General features: G+C 37.1%; 2 protein-coding genes across 4 annotated transcripts in view; one reads left to right on the top strand and one right to left on the bottom strand.

Moving 5' to 3' along the window:
• The window catches only part of rhocb (ras homolog family member Cb), a 35,243-nt gene extending 28,825 nt beyond the window's left edge, over nucleotides 1-6,418 (top strand). The window contains exons 2-5 of the mRNA XM_077223050.1: nucleotides 2,558-2,715; nucleotides 3,887-4,007; nucleotides 4,587-4,717; nucleotides 5,800-6,418. Of these exons, the coding sequence (XP_077079165.1) occupies nucleotides 2,560-2,715; nucleotides 3,887-4,007; nucleotides 4,587-4,717; nucleotides 5,800-5,973 (582 nt within the window). The 5' untranslated portion in view covers nucleotides 2,558-2,559 and the 3' untranslated portion in view covers nucleotides 5,974-6,418. The remainder of the gene's footprint in view (nucleotides 1-2,557; nucleotides 2,716-3,886; nucleotides 4,008-4,586; nucleotides 4,718-5,799) is intronic.
• A 2,067-nt stretch (nucleotides 6,419-8,485) lies between these two features.
• Nucleotides 8,486-20,172, bottom strand: part of mov10b.2 (Mov10 RNA helicase b, tandem duplicate 2) — a 52,396-nt gene continuing 40,709 nt past the window's right edge. For 2 of the 3 annotated variants that reach the window (XM_077223048.1, XM_077223049.1), the window contains exons 3-22: nucleotides 18,789-18,985; nucleotides 18,370-18,608; nucleotides 17,953-18,202; nucleotides 17,579-17,704; nucleotides 15,005-15,164; nucleotides 14,764-14,918; nucleotides 13,773-13,949; nucleotides 13,523-13,670; nucleotides 13,195-13,362; nucleotides 12,853-12,950; nucleotides 12,660-12,757; nucleotides 12,437-12,535; nucleotides 12,139-12,241; nucleotides 11,033-11,150; nucleotides 10,750-10,941; nucleotides 10,549-10,620; nucleotides 10,326-10,451; nucleotides 10,083-10,171; nucleotides 9,875-9,990; nucleotides 8,486-9,191 (exon numbers count right to left, since the gene is read on the bottom strand). In XM_077223048.1, the coding sequence (XP_077079163.1) occupies nucleotides 9,130-9,191; nucleotides 9,875-9,990; nucleotides 10,083-10,171; nucleotides 10,326-10,451; nucleotides 10,549-10,620; nucleotides 10,750-10,941; nucleotides 11,033-11,150; nucleotides 12,139-12,241; nucleotides 12,437-12,535; nucleotides 12,660-12,757; nucleotides 12,853-12,950; nucleotides 13,195-13,362; nucleotides 13,523-13,670; nucleotides 13,773-13,949; nucleotides 14,764-14,918; nucleotides 15,005-15,164; nucleotides 17,579-17,704; nucleotides 17,953-18,202; nucleotides 18,370-18,608; nucleotides 18,789-18,985 (2,793 nt within the window). In that variant the 3' untranslated portion in view covers nucleotides 8,486-9,129. The remainder of the gene's footprint in view (nucleotides 9,192-9,874; nucleotides 9,991-10,082; nucleotides 10,172-10,325; nucleotides 10,452-10,548; nucleotides 10,621-10,749; nucleotides 10,942-11,032; nucleotides 11,151-12,138; nucleotides 12,242-12,436; nucleotides 12,536-12,659; nucleotides 12,758-12,852; nucleotides 12,951-13,194; nucleotides 13,363-13,522; nucleotides 13,671-13,772; nucleotides 13,950-14,763; nucleotides 14,919-15,004; nucleotides 15,165-17,578; nucleotides 17,705-17,952; nucleotides 18,203-18,369; nucleotides 18,609-18,788; nucleotides 18,986-20,172) is intronic. The other variant, XM_077223047.1, reaches the window with a different exon arrangement.

The raw sequence follows: 20,172 nt of genomic DNA, 5'->3' as shown, positions 1-20,172 counted from the left end.
TTGAAAGAAGTCTCTTTTGCTCACCAAGGCTGCATTTATTTGATCAAAAATACACTAGAAACAGTATTGCAGAGTTATTACAATTTAAAACATATTTTTTCTGTTTTAATATTATTTAAATGTCTTCAGTGTCACATGATCCTTCAGAAATCAATCGAATATGCTGATTTTGGTGCTCAAGACAAATGTATTATAATCAACATTGAAAACAGTTGCACTGCTTGATATTTTTATGGAAACTGTGATACTTTTGTCAGGTTTCTTTGATTTAATAAAAAGTTCAGCATTTATTTGAAATATTTCATTCCATTTAATGCATTTTGCAAGACAAGTAATTTCATTAAAAAAAAAACTATTCAATAGTAGTTAAGATAATATCATGGTATTTTGATTTATTCCATGGTGTCATGTATTGATGTATATGTATTTGCTACACTAAGGTTCAGTGAATACCATGGTACATGTCCAAATATGGTATTTCCACAATATATGTCCAAAATTGCCATGATAGGCTACTTGTCCAAAATAATGTGGTATTATCGCCATCTGTCTTAAAAAAAACATTGTTTTACCATGGTAAGTGTCCAAAATAACAATATTACTGTGATATTACCATGATTTTTATTTTGTACTTCCTAGCCTGCTGATGTGTTGGAAAATGGCATGTGTGTTTATTAGTCTAAATTTCTACATAAACCTACATCTTTCTCACACATGAACCATGCACACAAGCCCAAAATCGTGTGTGTGTGTGTGTGTGTGTGTGCGCGCGCGCTTAAATGTGGACAACTGGTTAGATTGGCACCATTTAAAGAAAATGTGTGGCTGTGAGTGCATGTTCTTTGGCGGTGACATTTTTGGGCCATTGTGTCCTTATTTTTTTCTCCAAATTGCGGGAAAGAGAGGAAAAGGGTGGGACAGGAAAGTCTTTCTTACTGTATTTGTTCCATACTCTACATGCTCTCATTTTGTGTGGATGCAACAACTTCTCCCAAATAAGGCCTTTAACAAAATGTACTTTTTTCATTCCAGTGTAATGTTCATTTTGTGGTTGAGTTTGGTTCTTGATCCGCATTTTGGCCTTCTGATTCTGCATAAATGCAGGATAAGACCGTGGACCAGCTACACTCTATTATGTTGTGTTTCTCAAACAGGGGTTTGATTTTAAATATTGTGATGATTTTTTGGACATATTTCGTGGCTCTCTGGAATACTTGATTCTGATTTGTTAAATGTTTGTTTACAATTACTGCGAAACTGGAAATTTCACCGCACGCAGTCAATGGCAACGTACCGCTGCTACTTTCACGTCTCTCGTATCATTCTTCAGTCTCTATTTTTTAATTTCATTGCATTGCATTTCTATGATATTTAAAATGGCTAATTGGCTCCAACTTATTTTTTTTATTTTCTTAGCGGATGCTTTAATTCTATCTATCTATCTATCTATCTATCTATCTATCTATCTATCTATCTATCTATCTATCTATCTATCTAATCAATTTATATTTTATTTAAGGTAATCTACACAATTTAAGCTAATATATACATAGAAAATGGATTCCTCATTGATTTTTAGCTAATATATACATAGAAAAAGGATTCCTCATTGAAACACATAAGGTGGGCTTAAAGGGTTCAACAGTGAGTAATGGTGAAAAAAGACAATGTTTTCCTTTAAAAATATAAGATATGTTTACAAATACATGCATGGAGCTTAAATATACTGTGGACTAAGTATCATTTCAATTTTCATTGTGCCCACATTGAGAAATGTTAAGTTTTTTTCATTCGAGGTTAGCTTGTGTTGGCTATGGTTTGCATGTGTTTTGTGGAACTGTACCATTTATGCCCATTTAAAAAAAAAGTTAATTTATGAAAATAATCTTCTCTACAAAACAATTTATGATGTATTTATTTGTAAATGAATCACAAAATATTTATTGTTTGCAGTTCACATGCTTACTACTTCGGCAGTCTAGCCTTTCTGTAAGGCTAATGGTTTGACCCAGAGTTTAACTTTGAACGCAAGCAAATAAAACTCGTCTTTCCATTTAAAGGAAAATTATATAAATGATAAAGTACTATTTGTTCGTTCATACACAAAAAACAATACATTTATCTCTTATTTGACACAATATCAATGTAGTTACCAAAGAAATGGCAGAAATGTGTTGATTTCTGAAGGGTCCCGAAACAGCAAAGTTTTCGGGTGACTTTGTGTGAGGTCCCCTGGGACAGCTTGCACATGGGTGGGGCTAACTCAACATTGCCAAATGTGATCGGTATGCCATAAAAAAATGCCAGGGAAGTAACAAATCACTGGATTGGTTAAAAAAATGAGCAGCATAAAATATTATTTTCTCTTTTTTTAATTAGACTTCAGAGTTGAAAGTGGGCTAAAAGAGTACATGGGCTTAATGGGTACACTTACCCTATGTAATAAATCGGATAATCAACAACCAGTGGGTCATCATCACAAAATATTAATATTGTATTTGTTTTCTGAATCTCATTTTAACCAGGTCTCATGGTTGTCTTCTTTCTTTTTCTTTAGTGATGGCAGCTATTCGTAAGAAGCTGGTGATTGTGGGAGATGGAGCCTGTGGAAAAACATGTTTGCTCATTGTGTTCAGTAAAGACCAGTTCCCAGAGGTCTATGTGCCCACAGTGTTCGAAAACTACATTGCTGACATAGAGGTGGACGGCAAACAGGTCAGTTATTCTATAGTGTTGTACACAGTCCTTCTTCCTTGTTTTGTGGACAGAAGCACTGAGAATGTGGTGTGTATGCTTGTTTGAGAGAGGGAATTGGGTGTTCCTGCAACCTTTTAACCCAAATGTCAGGCCATCCTGATCAGACATGCTGGATATAATATGAGAGAAGTTCAGCAAGAGGGAGTGCTCCTCTGATCTGAACTTACGACTACAGGAAATAGTTTGTTTAAGATTTTTGTTCATGTTTGGACTTGTAAGCTTCTTTGAAATGGAGGACAACGATATTGAAATGAACCTATAAGTTAAGGATGAATATGATTTCAGGGGCTGGTTGCATAAACCACTAAGACTAGTCTTACAAGTTAGACACCATTTTTTTTTCTTTAAGACTGTTCATAGTTGTTTTAAATCATAAAAATGTAGATTAGCCTAATTTAATACTGAAAAGTAAAACTGACTGCCCCTGACTAACTGATAGTGGGTCACACTAGAACTTAAGACACTGTCTTAACATAATGGCTATGTTTATACAACCGGCCCCCAGAGTTAAATTTGCCCAGACCAGTTTTCCAGAACTTTGGATTAAAAGAAACAGATTTGCAGTTTGTTGATTTACATTTATTCTATTTCCTGTATGCTCCAGTACACATATTTCATTTCCATCTCTTGTACTCACAAAACAACTCTCAAGTCTTTTAACCCTTGAATGTTTTGCATTGTCATTGAAGACCTCTAGTCCATTTTGAACTGCAGTTATATCTTTAATTGGGTTTATAAATGTTTTTTTTTATATTTATGACCACTGACATTGACAACAAGACCACTCAAAGTCCAGTGACATACCTCAGCTGACTAACATCAGCTGACTAACGATACTGAAGTATCTCTCTCTCTCTCTCTCTCTCTCTCTCTCTCTCTCTCTCTCTCTCTCTCTCTCTCTCTCTCTCTCTCTCTCTCTCTCTCTCTCTCTCTCTCTCTCTATATATATATATATATCTCTCTCTCTCTCTCTCTCTCTCTCTCTCTCTCTCTCTCTCTCTCTCTCTCTCTCTCTCTCTATCTATATATATATATATATATCTCTATATCTCTATCTCTCTCTCTCTCTCTCTCTCTCTCTCTCTCTCTCTCTCTTTATCTCTATCTCTATCTCTCTCTCTCTCTCTAGGTGGAGTTGGCTCTATGGGACACAGCTGGCCAGGAAGACTATGATCGGTTGAGGCCATTGTCGTATCCAGACACAGATGTTATTCTGATGTGTTTCTCTATAGACAGTCCAGATAGTTTAGGTACCTAACCACACACACACACTATTGTTCGGAGTGTGTAAGCAAAGTTCTTTTGAACTTTCTATTTTTCTATTAAGAATTCTGAAAAAAATAACAATGCATCAAAATTTTCCACAAAAAAAAGCTGTGTTAATAAGAAATGTTTTGTGACAACCAAATCAGCATATTAGAATGATCACATGGCACTGAAGACTTGAGGAATGATGGTGAAAATTTAGCTTTGACATCACAGGAATAAATTACATTTTAAAATATATTAGAATAGAAAACAATTATTTCAAACTGATTTACTGTATTTTTTATTAAATAAATGCAGCCCTTTTGAGCATAAGTGACTAAAAAAATCTTAACTACTATCTTACTTAATCTTACTTAACTACATGCAAGTAATTCAACTTGTACATATTACATTAAGGTAAAATTGAAGATTATCTTTAAATACTGAAATTTCATTAAATAATGAAATGCAAAATAATTTCCTGCAGTTATTAATATTTATAATTTATTGTATTCAATTATTTCTAAAAATATGTTAACATTGGCATCAGGTTTCATAACTTCTGTTCTGGCCTCTTCCAGAGAATATTCCAGAGAAATGGACGCCAGAGGTAAAACATTTTTGTCCCAACGTTCCCATCATCCTAGTGGGCAATAAAAAGGACCTGCGGAATGATGAACACACACGCAGGGAGCTGATCAAGATGAAACAGGTATGGCAGGTGTGTGTGTGTGTGTGTGTGTGTGTGTGTGTGTGTGTGTGTGTGTGTGTGTGTGTGTGTGTGTGTGTGTGTGTGTGTGTGTGTGTGTGTGTGTGTGTGTGTGTGTGTGTGTGTGTGTGTGTGTGTGTGTGTGTGCGCGCGTGCACGTGCGTGCACGTGTTAAGCAGATGTTGCCATAGTAACATGAAGTAGAGGTTTATAAGACACAGCAGAGGCCTTTTGTTGGCCTTTGCCTTAACAAACAGGACACTTCCTGACTCTGAAAGCCACAAAGGAAAAGGGAAATGCAGCTGTTTCCTGAGGGGAAAAAGCTGCCCTCATGGATTACATCATGCTGAAGGTTTGTTTTTAAGAGTGAGGCAAAAAAAAATACAGTAGTGAAACCTCCATGCTAGTCGTCATAATACTTTTATATTTATACATGTAGCATATTTAACTGATATTCTAATGAGTACATTTTAGTGTACACATTTTGTACAGTAATGGTCCATCATATTCTCCCAAATCTTTCGGCTACTTTTAACCACAATGCTTTGTGTTGAGGGACTGTTGTGGGGACCATTTAAGGTAGCTAAGAAACGTGTCTAGGAATGCTCATCGAGCTCAAACCCTGATTTTATCTCTTCAGGAATGTGGCAGATTGTCATGTGAAGTCATGTGACATTCAGCATACTACAGTTCTACAGTATGAAATGTTTATTGACGTTCATTGTATATTGTAAAGTTGTAACCTACTTCGCTTTGAATGAGTATGCAATTACAAAAAAGTTACATGTTAATATTAATCTGCTAAACATTTACTGCTAAACATTTCTTACTATTATCAATGTTGACAGTTATGCTTTATTAGCTGAAATAGAAATCTTTATCATTTATTTGAAATCGAAATGGGAACCTTTTGTAACATCTATAAATGTCTTTGCTGTCACTTTTAATCAATTGAATGCAGAGTTCAATATTAGACATTGTGTTCACTATTAGATATTGTTAGTGTACAAATGAAACTAGTGAGAGGGTGAAAAGAGTTTATTTTCTAAAAGAATGCTTCCTTTCATCGTGTACGTGTGTTTTAGGAACCTGTAAAACCAGAGGAGGGCCGTGACATGGCTAACAGGATCAGTGCATTTGGATATTTGGAGTGTTCGGCTAAAACTAAGGATGGAGTGCGTGAGGTGTTTGAGATGGCCACCAGGGCAGCGCTGCAGGTGCGCAAGCGCAAGAAGAGAGGCGGTTGCCTACTGTTATGAGCCACACACACACACACACACACACACACACACACACACACACACACACACACACACACACACACACACACACACAGACACTTCCATGTTCTTTTCTGCAACTGACCCCAGGAAAAACCTACAGTACCTGCTGCGCCCCACATGTCTTGAAATCCAGGAGTGGATGACAGAAAAATATTTATAAAGAAACCAAAGTGTGTGTGTGTCAGTACCCAATGCCTCTCCATCTTGCCATCTTTCTCTTTTTTCTTTTCACCAGCATACTTTCTTTCCTTTCTTCCTTCTCTGGAAGAAAGACTGATATTAATTTTGTATTTGTACATAAATCTTCTCTAACTTTCGGTTCTGGTTTACAGTTATTCTATGCCTCTGTATATGATGCTCAGCGATTAAGTTTGAAAAAAAGAAGCAGCAAAAATACATTTATCATTCATTTAAACTTCCAGTCTGTACTCTGTGTGTCTGTTTTTTGACTGCTGATTTTGGGACTGAGAGAGATGAATTATGAGGGAAAAGTCAGAATTGTGAGAAGTCGTATATACCTTACAACTCTTGAGGGGGAAAAAAGTCAAAATTATGAGCTATACACTTGAAATTACAAGAAATAAGGTTAGAACTGCGAGATTTAAACTCGCAATTCTGAGGAAAAATAGTCCACGTCCTAACGCTAAATTTCGATTAGAATTTAGATAAAAAGTTGCTATTACCTCTTTAATATTTTTATTCCGTGGTGGAAACGAGCTTCCATAGCTGGCGGCACAAATATGGGTTAAATGCAGGTAGAGGTGACAGAGTTACTAAAATCTTTTTTTGTGTCCTTGAATAATTAAGTACCCAGTGGGAATGCCCTTATAATAGATGTCCAGCATGTTACTTTAAAATGAGAGGTCAAGAGAAGAAAAGCCCTGGTTGGTTTATACCAGGTAGGGTAAGCAGTTTATTTTTAATGGCAGTCAGAAAATATGTCCGTTTCCCTTACAGATAGCACTAGATCAGGTGTGCTGATGTTGCAGACCTGTCTCTATGACAGACCTAGACTATAAATTGCTATAGAAAAAATAATAACCCAGAGGTTATGAGGATAGGATTGTGAGCCTGTAGGTGTTTGGTATCCAACACAATGGGATGATTGCTCAAACATCACTGGGGCTCGCAGTAATCCCAGATTGGTATAGCAGCTCCAATAGCCACAAGGGCCTACTCACTGTAAATGCCAATTCACACTGCACTGACAGAGGCAGACCAACGCCGACAGTCACCAGACTACAGCATGTCACTTCTCAGACATTCTAAATCCGAAATGCTCAATTGGTGGAAAAAAAGCAGACTGAAAACGCATCTGATCCACACTGAAATATCTGTTGCCGTTTGTCGGTGCGGTGCGGTGTGAATTGGCCTTAAAGGGATAGTTCTCCCAAAAATGAAATTTCTGACATCATTTACTCACCCTCATGTTGTTCCAAACCTGTATGATTGCCTGTTCTGTTGAACAAAAAAAATATTCACAAAATATTCTGAAGAATGTTGGTAACCAAACAGCTGATGCACCCCATTGACTTCCATAGTATTTTTTTTTCTACTGTGGAAGTCAATGGGGTACATCAACTGGTTACCAACCTTCTTTAAAATATCTTATTTTGTGTTCAACAGAAGAAAGAAACTCATACAGGTTTGGAACATCTTGAGGGTAAGTAAAAGATGACAGAATTTTCATGTTTGGGTGAACCATCCCTTTAAACCGCTCGACAGATGTTTTCATTTCACATTCATGTAAAGGTGGAGTAAGCAATTTCTGGGAAACGCTGTTGAAAGTGGCTAGCACCAAAACACACTTAGCAAATCAGCAATAAGGGACGTGTCCACTCATGACGGGGGAGCTGCCTGTGCTGTATAGCGTCAAAGAGTATATAGAAAGACGGTTTACTCCTATTACTTATGAATGGGAGAAACTGCAATGCAATACAGCAGAATATGTCCCGCCTTCTGAGTAAAAGAGCCTGATTGCTGATTGATAAAGTAATTGCATCACTGCAGAGACTTGTGCTTAGGACTGCACATGTTCATTGGCTGATCTAGCCTGAAAAAAAAAACCTTTTTTATGCTATTTGAAACATAAGAACATTTATGGGTAAAGTTCATGTCAGATTTGGTTCATGATTTAAAATGTTATTTAATTGTGAGTTTGGCAAGCAGTTTTTTGTATTTCAGGATTCCCCCGTTCAAATAGATAGGACTTGGTCTTGGCTGGCCGAAATAGCTGCCCGGAGGCATTACAAATATGGCCGCTCGAGTGAACAGACTTTCCTTGAAAGGGACTTTGATAGCGTGTTTGAATTTTGGGGCAGAGCTATCCAGATAGGGGTGTGGTCCTCTTTGGTAGGGGCGTGTTTGTTTTTGGTGATTTCAAATATCAACAGCGTTTCTGAGAAATCGCTTACTGCACCTTTAATGGACATCATTTGAAAATATATTAATGTCTGATTGTCTGTGGTTTAATAATCAAAGCACAAGCTGAAATCCAAAGAACAGGATTTATTAATAAGGGACTGACAATGTTCAGATGTTACAAATAAACAATTTTAAAAGCCACATTTTATGCAGAGTGAAACAAAAAAATGTTTGAATTGATTATCTTACAATCATGAACAAATTAAGAAAAACGATTTAATGTAGAAATCAGAAAGGCACGTTATCAGCAAAAAATGGTTTATGTATCAGTCCATTTGCTCATATTTTCAAGGTAGATACAAATATTTTCTGTCATCTGATAATATATACATATATATGATTAAAATTCTGTTATGTGCAAGCCTGAAATTTACACATTTAAATTCCCAGAAATCTAAGCCAAGTTAATGCTGTAGAATGTTTTGGCTACAATGTGTATCGTACAGTCTGACTTAAAATGGTTGATGTTGTTGTTAATGTAGAAATAAAAAAGTCACTTTATCGTCAAAAGATCAGTGGTTTATAAATCAGTCCACATGCTCGTTTTTCAGGGTAGATTAAAGAATTTTTGTACAGTAAAAATCTTAGTGTTTTAAAAAAAACACTAAGAAAAAACACCAGCTTTAAAGAATGGCAAGATCCTGGATTTCCATGCTAGCTTCAAAAGAAGGTGTAGAACAGATGTGGCAAGTGAAGACTGGATCTTTGTTAGTAATCATGTCTCCATTCAAGATGCAGATATTGTTGGGCCGCACTCTCGTCAGTTTCCACTAGGGGGTGAAAGAACACAACAGTCAGTTTTTTTTCACATCATGCCTTCTTGAAACCATTATTATTAATTTACTATTGTTATTAAGGCTATATTATTAGTAGTAATATTTAAATTACTATTGTATTATTACTATGTATTACTTACTATTATTAAACTATAAATCACCATAGAACAAGACTGCTGGTAACTTTTCAAATCGAGCAGAAGCTAATTATTTATGGAACAATATTACCGGTAAGTGATATATTTATTTGAGATATAATTTTTAACTTTGACTGAATTCAGTCAGACAAGTTCTTTAAAGTCTTCAAAGCCCTATAAGATCTTCCTTTATGAAAGGGGGAAGCATTATAATCAGGTGTATGTTTTGTTTGCTGACAACCGGTTCTGAAAAAATGCAGGAAAGAGGACAGCCTCCTGTTTGCAATGCATTTGCATTAAGGCAAAACCTTGAAATTTGACACAATGTAATGTTTTTGAGCGACCATCAACAAACATGCATGACTACTCCATGAATTTTCTTTTTTTGAAATGAAGACTTCCCAGGTATTTTGACAATACACTAAATCAAGTTTAGTTTTCCATCCCAAGAAAGATAATTTCTGAAATCTACAGCAGCCAGTAAAGTTGTGGCATGAAAACAGGTTTAAGTCAAAGGTTTATAAGTAAAGACTGTCTCACCACTCTCATCGTCAAAGTTGAGAGCAAGTAGACGCTTTTCAACCTCCTCTATGCCCTCTACACTGGTAAAGGGAAGCCCGGTGTAACCTCCCTGCTCGGAGCAGAAGTCAATAAACCTATACAAATACAAAAGAGAGACACATCATTTAGTCAGTTCCTCATCAGGGTTTGCATTTCAATGTGTATGTTGCAAGTGTACAGTATATACCGGCCCCAGATTTCATCTGTCCGCAGAATGAAGGGGTTTCCCACCATGATGAACAGGGATTTTGCTCTTGTCACCGCAACATTGAATCTCTAAAGAACAAGACATGAATTGAACAAATTCAAGACTAAATAATGTTTTAGCACGTTGTTACAGAAAGAGTATATTCACAATGTAGCACACAACTTAGTTCAAGTTCACATCATGTTGATATTACACTACCCTTTTAAAGTTTGGGGTCTGTACCTTCTCATTCTTGAGAAACCCAATGCTGAATTGTTCATCCAAAGTGATGTGTTCCTTACTGCTGCGAACAGCTGACACCATGATCACTTTCCTCTCTTGGCCTTGAAACTCCTCCACGGAACCAACCTACACAACACACCGAACACACAAAGGGAGACGGATATCATTTTGTGTTCACCTGTCCTAATTTAAGATAAAAAGCCATAGCAGAGTGTCTACTAACTTTAAGGTCATTAATGCACATGCACTTTTGGAGGTCCTCTTCTGATTTGATGGCCCGTCTGATCTTCTCCACCTATGAAATCAAACCCCCAGAGAAAGTAAAGTGATGGTACAGACCATCAGAGATTCAAGAGAAGTGTCATGACATTTTTAACTGCTATTGTTTGGGGACAGAATAGGGCTGTCCAAGAGCAGGCTCCACCTGTTTCCTGTAGGGGGCGATAATGCCAATTTCTCTTGGGGAGATTCTAGAGATTCCCTTCTTGGCTTGTGTCAGGAGCAGCTTCTTCAGGTAATCTATGATGATGTCGATTTCAAAGGTGTTAAAGAATGAGGGGCTGTTGGACTCTCTTTCATCCTTCCCAGGAACTCCATGGAAAATCACAGGAAATCCCTGGGGGGTAAAAAACAACAACACACAAATGGGTAATCTCCAGGAAACTGATTTAACTAGTGAGTAAAGTGCTGTTTAATATGTCTCATACTCTTTTGGGCAGGTACTCCCAAGTGCAGTACTGGTTTGAGCTGATCTCATTTGCACATGCCTTCAACTCCCCATCATAGAACAACTCATTAGGAACCTTCAGAATGGATGGATGAGACCTGAAGAAAGAGAGAGAGAGAGAGTAAAATAAGTGCACACTATGGCATCTATGTAATTTTAAAATTGGTCCTAGGAATGCACAATATTACATTTTTCATGGTATGGCTGAAAACTAATGTGGAAGAAATGTTATCTTTAAGATGTGTGTTACCATCATATGACATTAAGAGAGCACACACAAACCTTATTCTAATATGGAATTGTATTGGAATGTTAAAGTGTTGGTATGTGACAGGAGGGCCTCCACTCAATGATAAAATATGATGAACTAGTCTAAGAATGTTCCACATATGGTTGAAAATACCATCATTGGCCTAGAGAGATAGAATTCTGAGAGTTAAGACTATAAAAAAGGAAGGATTCCCTCTCCTCACTGTTACACTCTGCAGCCACTCTGTGTGACTGTATGAATGCTGCAAGAAAATAAACCTCATCAAATACAATTGGACATGTTTGTCTCTTATTCAGTGATATAATGTTATTTGCCACAACACTAACAAATAGACAATATTAAAAATCTTTACTATTTATTTAATTATATACCATACTATTCACAAACCTGATTTATGTATTATTATTCTTTTTTGTATTTATTTACTTGGTCTTGACACCTAGTAGGTAGTCTAAATAATTGAAAATTTGTCTAAATAAATTTTAAAAAGCTGGTTTCCGCCATGGATTAATAAAGATAGGTAATTGCAACGTTTTATCTAACAATTTTGACTCTTTTTCTCGCAATTGCATGTGATTGGCAGGTGGTCCCGCTCTCGTGCCATTCATCATTCAACACATCATTAGTGAAGAGATGTCTTTACAAGAGGAAGTTATTTTGACTAAATCTTACAAGAGCACATGCATTTTATAAAAAATAATAATAATGATGTACATGGGTAAAAAATACTGCTAAATTCCATAAAAATAAGAATAGTACATTTTGATTTCATGGTGACTTTAAGAACTAAACACGCCGGTGTGTCCTATTCCTACCTGTAGTTCAGAAGAAGTTTGGTGACGTAGCGTTTGTCAAACTCAATGTCGTCTTTCTTATAAAGATCATTCTGTGTCATCAGCCTCTCCAGCAAAGAGACATCTAAAGGAAAGACACACAACTCCAGATTACAATACATAATGATAAAACACACCATTTTGCTTATCCCTCAATTTTTTTTTATTTACAAGTCATGATTCAGCGATTGTTAAAGTTTAGATGGTAAACAATATACATACATTCTTTTAGCTTATAGGTCGAGTGAGTGTTGTGTCTGTATATATATGTGCATCTCACCAAACCCATAATTAATGGCAAGAGGAGATCTCAGGATTGGTCCCAGTTGCTTGGGATCCCCAGCCAAAACAAGCTGCCCGGTCTCTGCATTCAGCAGTCCTAAACACACCCAATGAGACAATGTAATGATTCCAAAAACATTTCACTACTTTAAGACTTTTACTACAGTACATATTGGAGGCAAAAAGAGCAAACACGCATCTGAGCGAGAGAAGTTGCCCACCTGCCACACTGATGATGGTCTCTGACTCCACAGCATGTCCTGCCTCATCCACAAAGATGTGAGAAAAATGATCCACAGGAACACCCCCACTGACCAGCCTACCAACACAGACGCATTGTTTACTGACTGCTGGAAATCATATCTATGAGAAAAATTTGAGTTTATTGTACTTGTTTAAGATGATGCCCTTCACCTGCCTGCGGTGACTATAGTGCTGACCAGGATCTTGTAGGACATTAGATCCTCTTTACATGGGAAAATAATCATCTCTCCCTCCACATTGCAGTTGTTCTAAACACACACACACACACACACACACACACACACACACACACACACACGGGCAATCAAAATAAAAATCGCATATAGTAACACCACAATAGCATTTGGTCACTTAATAATCCATGAATTTCACTGCATTAAATAAAGTGTGACTAAAAAATATCTTGTCTTTATTACAAAATATGTTTTTGTTGTTTTATATTTATACTGTATGCATATATATATATAAACAATTTTTTCTGTATTCACTAACCTTTAGAATTTTCGGCATGTCTTTTGGATTGCGTGAACTAGCGTAGAGTCGGTATATTTTACGTGCATCAACATGTTGACTAGTGATCAACTTTTCACACAGTTGATCAGCTGCACTGTTAGAAGGAGCGCAAGCTAGGATATAGGCATCAGGTATATTCTTCTCCACCTGAGATGTTGAGAAAGAGAAAAACAAACAGAAAGAGTGACTGAATGTATTAGCTATTACACTAAAATCTTTCAGGCAGGCAAGTATAGTACCATATAACATTTTCATGCAGACCCGGTCGGGGGGTGTTTACATTGGTGTGTATGATAACCAGTTTTACCTGTTTGATGGCCTCCACTATTGTCACGGTTTTACCAGTGCCAGGAGGTCCAAACACCAAATACGGTGCCGGCTTGGACGTACCGGTCACGATGTTACATACAGCGCTGTACTGTTCAGGGTTCCTCTCAAGCTGTTGATCAAAGAGTCTAGAGACACACACATTGTGCTGAAACAGTCAATGTTTCCATCTGAAGGTTTAACAGCATAATAATAATAGCATATCAATAGCACTTCTGGGTCTTACTGACCTCAGTGCAGGTGGAGACACAGGGGTCACAGTCCTTGAGCCCACGGGGAACAGCACATCTCTGAGGTTGTGCTGGACCGCCATGTGTACAGCTCTGTGTTGCAGTCTCAATGGGAGACGATTCACCGTGAACTCCACACGGAATTTCATCTTATCAATGTATACATGGTCAATGAACCTTAACACACACATGTTCAATGAATAGACATCTCTTGATGAATTTGACTGATTACACTGCCCTGCTTCTTGAAAAGAAATTCTGGTGATTTGCAAAAAAGACCTAATATTACCTAAAAATATCAATAAAAACTTTCCATAATGTACAGGGAAAAAAAGAAATGATTATATATATATATATATATATATATATATATATATATCAGTTTTAATGCATTACCAAAGCAGTGAAATGTCAAGTTTCGACAAAAATAAGTATTCAAAATTTATAATTTCACATACTATCTGCAATTTTTTTTTTAAATATATGCCCAAATACTCCATTTAATGCTCAAGAACTTTACATAAACACAAGTTTATAAATAAATAAATAAGTAAAACACCCACAGATGTAACAGATAACATCTGGGCCATGTTTGCATTAAACTTGAAATCAGGATTAGGCATAAAATAATGTCATACATGTAAAAATCGGCTGAGAATTTAACAAATAGTTCTAACCCGGCTCAGGGGAAGATAGGAATCATGTATTTGTGGCAGTTTTTATGGTGTTTCAGTGATAATGCAAGACTTCTTCACCTTACAAATGGTTGTCGAAAGCAAAAATGCTCCGAAATGCATATCATATTTTGTGAGGAAGTGTGTGCTAGAGCAAAACAGGCATCGTTTTTGGAATCAGCACCCCAAATTTTTTTAAAAAACAAACAAAAAAACAACAACAACCAAGTATTGAATTTCATTCAGCAAATATGATGCAGGGTGGTGTTATGCCACATACAACATGTATTGTATGAAATCTCACTCATAGTTCATACCTTCTGGAGAAGCCCAGTTTGACTTGATCCAGTTCCACTTTGTGGACGTAGCCCTTGTATTTGGTCACAGTTGAGAAATCGACCTCCTCACTCTTGGTAAGAAGCAGGTGATCTCCCCTCAGGACTGATGGCCTGTTCTCTGATACACCAGGGAGCTTTAACACAAGAGATACACAAACAGACCTCAAAAACCTTATAATCTCCAACACACGAAGTGCTTTAAAAAGACATTTCCTCTCACGTTTAAGACCAGTAGTCTTTTGTCAGAGTCCCTGAATAAGGTGACTTGCTCTCTGTTGTATCTCTTGATGTCCACATGCATCTGACATTCCTCCAGATGCAGCAGTAAATCAAAGCGCTCGGCATAATTATTGAAGCTCAGCGGACTCTGCAGTAATGACCTAGACATCACCAAACACATTAAGGAATATTAATAACTTCAGTATATACTACATCACACAAAGGGACAGAAAAAATAACATGAAACACACAGGAGTGTATGGAGTGCTTTAAGTGGGCCAAAAGAGGTGCCGGTACTCTATTATTATTATTATTTTTTTTTATTTTTTTTTTGCTGACTCCCCTCCTCCCCTGAGGTAACAACAACGCTTGTTGTCTCTTGAAGGGGTTTTATATACAGCAGTCAACAGACGACCTTATAAAAAATAATTTAATTGTGAATTTGCTTGAGCTAGAAAGAGCTACTGAACATAAATAAAATGTGCAAAAGGGTATTGAAAAATTTTTTAACAAAATGTACATAAAATAAATTATAAAACATAATAACATAATAACCATAGAACAGTAGAACATAAACATGAGTCTTGCTATGCTTCATTTCTTTACCCGTTTCACACACCCTCTCCGGACCACCAGTTGACACCATGGTTGACACATGGACACTTAAAATCGGATTGACGGCTCGATCGGACTAAAAAACCCTCATGTAAACCACCTTAATCGATCCGATTGAGCTCGATCCGAATGACATATCGATCGGATTGAAAGGGGTGGTTTATCCCTTATGTAATCCGATCGAGAGAACATGTAATCCCTTGATTGAAAACCGAAACTGAAAGGACTGCACATGTGCAAGGACGTTAAATAAACATAATGAGTATAACGCGCGGAAGGAGCTGTTTTTCCTGTTGAATAAAGTGTCATATTAATAAGTTTCCCGTCATTCTAAAATTCTCATTTTACTCGCGCGTATGTGAAGTGAAGCAGGACAACGTCCCACTAGTCCTTGTTGTGGATTCTCATCCACAGACGCCTGGTTTTGGCCGCGGGGAGGGGCATTTTTACTTCGTGATCAGCACGGCAAAACGGTTAATATGCTCTAGTCTACATTATGACCTTAGACGAATTAATATTACGTCTGCTTTTTAAAACAAATAAAGAACCAATAAAGGAGAATATTTATGCGTGAATAGCGGGAAACTCTGTATATTCGTGCAGTTTGTGCATGTCAAAAAATCAGATCCGATTTGAAACTTGTGACATATAAACGCACACATCAACCTGATTACTTTATCATTCATGTAAACACCTTGTTCAGATTCATCAATCGTATTGATTTCATTCCGATTGTGTCCATGTAAACGTAGCTACTGACAGCGGCAGAAGCGACGCATGCTCTTTTCACTTGTACAACTCAAGGGTGTATTGGTAATGTAGTCTCTGCTCTCGGTGTGACGAATTAGGAAGCGTGCATTGTGAAGGGCGCTCTGAAAAGCGGCAGCGCAGCCAAATGATTAAAACAGATGTGCAAATGAGCGTACCGGTACGCTAAAAGCACGGTCTGGGCGCACGGAGAGGTGGCGGTACGCTCAAGAGCTATATTTGGAAGTGGCGGTACTGAGTACCGGCCCACTTAAAGCACTGAGTGTATGTATATAGTGTGTGTATACAGGTCCTTCTCAAAAAATTAGCATATTGTGATAAAGTTCATTATTTTCCATAATGTAATGATAAAAATTAAACTTTCATATATTTTAGATTCATTGCACACCAACTGAAATATTTCAGGTCTTTTATTGTTTTAATACTGATGATTTTGGCATACATCTCATGAAAACCCAAAATTCCCAAAAAATCTCAAAAATCTCAAAAAATTAGCATATCATGAAAAGGGTCTCTAAACGAGCTATTAACCTAATCATCTGAATCAACTAATTAACTCTAAACACCTGAAAAAGATTCCTGAGGCTTTTAAAAACTCCCAGCCTGTTTCATTACTCAAAACCGCAATCATGGGTAAGACTCCCGACCTGACTGCTGTCCAGAAGGCCATCATTGACACCCTCAAGCAAGAGGGTAAGACACAGAAATACATTTCTGAACAAGAGGAGAAGGACTGATTCCAGACCTTGGGGACCTGCGGAAGCAGTGGACTGAGTCTGGAGTAGAAACATCCAGAGCCACCATGCACAGGCGTGTGCAGGAAATGGGCTACAGGTGCCGCATTCCCCAGGTCAAGCCAGTTTTGAACCCAGAAACAGCGGCAGAAGCGCCTGACCTGGACTGTTGCTCAGTATATAAACAGTATATAAATGCATATACTGTATGCAAATCCATATTCACCAACAAATGGGAAGCTGCACCCCTGATAACATCCCTAAAACTGATCTCAAACCAGTTCTACATGGCATAATTGGACATTTGAAGGACACTAACTGAAGTCTATCAGCATATTAGAATGATTTATGCAGGATCATGTGACATTCCTGCCATCACAGGAATAAATTACATTCTACATAAAAATAGAAAACAGTTCTTTTAAATGGTAATAATAGTTCACTTGAATGACACTTACTGAAGTTTCTGCAACTCTCCTCTGAGGATCCGGTCATCTTTCATGAGTTTGGCCAGCACTGGGATGTCAGGAGGAGGAGTATATTGCCCCAGAGGCAGAACATTTTCAAGAAAGTTCTGAACATAACTACAGAATTGAAAAACACATGGAGATACTTACATATAAATAAAAGCATAAATAAAGCTAAAATATCTATTTACATTTCAATAACTTTAAGGAGTAGGACTAAATATTTCAACGTATTATTATTTTTATTTATTATCTATTTAATTTTCATTATTTTTTTTTTTTTAAAGAATAACTTTCATAATATTTGATATTTTATTTCCAATTAAACAGTAATCATATAATAGCGTGTGTGATGTTTCTCTTACCCTTCAGGTGGAACACCCTCGACCACTCTACAGTTTTCGGGTTCAGAGATGTTGAGTCTCAGGGGTTTGAATGGTTCAGTAGGACCCAGTAGTGCTGCAAGCTTAGTCCTGTACTCGGCCTCAATGAAGCGCACAATGTGGAAGGGACGGGTGGTGGGCAGGGTGTTCTGCTTAAACTCAAATGCCAGAGTAGCTGAATAAACTCCAATATGACTGCATTTGAATCTCACAATCACCTCATACTTCTTACCTATTTCAAAAAAAAACAAAACAAAAAAACAAAGAGTTCACCTTCCCTTCTGATAGATCACATTAAAGGAGTCAAACCAGCATATATACACACACACACACACACATTATATATATATATATATATATATATATATGTAACCTCCAAACAACATCGGCCACACTCACATGGTTCCAGACGGAGTGGATTATTGCGTGTGACTTTGCTGCTGTCTTCCAGACTGAAACACTGCAGCCAGTGAAGAGCAGTGTAATAAGTGAAATACACAGCCTCTTGACCCGTGTTCTCCACAAACAGCTTCAGCTCATAAACTTCTGCCCGCCCCACAGAGATCTGGATCTTTCCATCCTTCATATACAGCTCTGAGGACACCCGCACCCCATGCTTATCAGCTATAAAATGGGACCTGTTAAAGAGAAGAGCAGCACTGCGGATTTGTGATGTTATTATATAAATAAGCACTTGCAAGACCCAATTGCAATTTTCACATTATGAGATAATAATAAAATAAATTCTAAGTATTATTTGTTTATGTGTTACATCCAGTCTGGGTAAAGGATCAAATGTATGAAGTGTACCACCTCACCTGTCTGCATTGTTCAATCGCTGTAGAATGTCTTTCGCCAATCTTCTCCTTCCTCTGACTCCACCCTCTGGCCCTAGACCGGAGGCCTCCTGGCCACTAGGAGGCGCCGGTGAGCTAGCATTACTCGGAGCGGGAGTAGCTTGTTTTTGCTGTCTTCGACAGCGTCTGAACCATTGATCATGCAGCCTCACCCGGACCTGGATGGACCTTTTTCATGAATGCACTACATCTAAGCTGCATCACATTTTACACTAAATCCCAAACCACATTAAACAATAAAAGCCATTCTAATGCAGAACTCTTATTTTACATAATACATTTTAAACTGAGCAAAGAAAAATGTATGTTCTTCAACTCTCCATATACATCAAACTTCCAGTCAGTGAGAAATAGTAGCCTTTCCTTATATTCTATGCCAAGGTGTGTTGTTACACTATATTGCCATAATGGAAATCGGCAAATAAATAGCCTAATACAGGCTTTTCAGCTAATTCCTTTTAGGGAATTTTGGTAACACTTCACAATAAGGTTCATTAGTTAACTGTGTAGAATGAACAATAATCTACAGCATTTATTCATCTTAGTTAATATTAATTTCAAAATTTACTAATACATGATTAAAATCAAAGGTTATATGTTAACACTATTAATGCACTAATGAACAAACAATGAACAGCTGTGTTTTATTAACTAACATTAACAAAGATTAAACAATACTGTAACAAATGTATTGCTCATTGTTAGTTCATGTTAGTTAATACGTAAACTAATGTTAACTAATGAACCTTATTGTAAAGTGTGACCGGATTTTTTTAATTAATCATAACTATAATTTATTTTCCGTGCAGGATTTACAATTATATGCTTCTGAAAACTAAATGTCCCCAACACTTGGGCCAAAGTGTGTCTAAATCATCCCTGAACATAACAAAAAGGGAAACGAAATTAGACCGCTGTCTAAATACATAAACTCATGACTTTTGAGTAATAAGGTGAAGTAATCATGCAATCCAGAATTGCTTTTACCTAGTAACAGAAGGGTTAGCTGAATTATACAAAATTAAGAACCAACCATATTGTAAAAATGATGCAAGGAATCATGTCACCTTTGCCATTCTCCTATTTTTTAAAAAATGCTGTACTTTTTTGCTGGTGGAATTCTCTGTGATTAATACAAGGTATTCTCAGGAGTCTGTCTAATTATCGCGCAGGCTAGACACTAGATATCTTACTTCTATTCTCAAGTGATAGTGTTTAGTGGAGCACTGGAGACCTTATTCCAGAGTGTTAGTGTTCAAAAAGGATGAGACATTGTCCGACTTGAACAGGTACTGAAGTATGCTTAGGTGTTAGAGTATAAATTCATAGGTGTCTGGGACACCTG

The sequence above is a fragment of the Siphateles boraxobius genome, unplaced genomic scaffold, assembly GCF_051911475.1.
Source record: "Siphateles boraxobius isolate OS27281-9 unplaced genomic scaffold, OSU_SipBor_1 9, whole genome shotgun sequence".
Lineage (NCBI taxonomy): Eukaryota > Metazoa > Chordata > Actinopteri > Cypriniformes > Leuciscidae > Siphateles > Siphateles boraxobius.
Note: the sequence above shows the minus strand (reverse complement) of the source record. Positions and strands in the feature narration are given on the sequence as shown.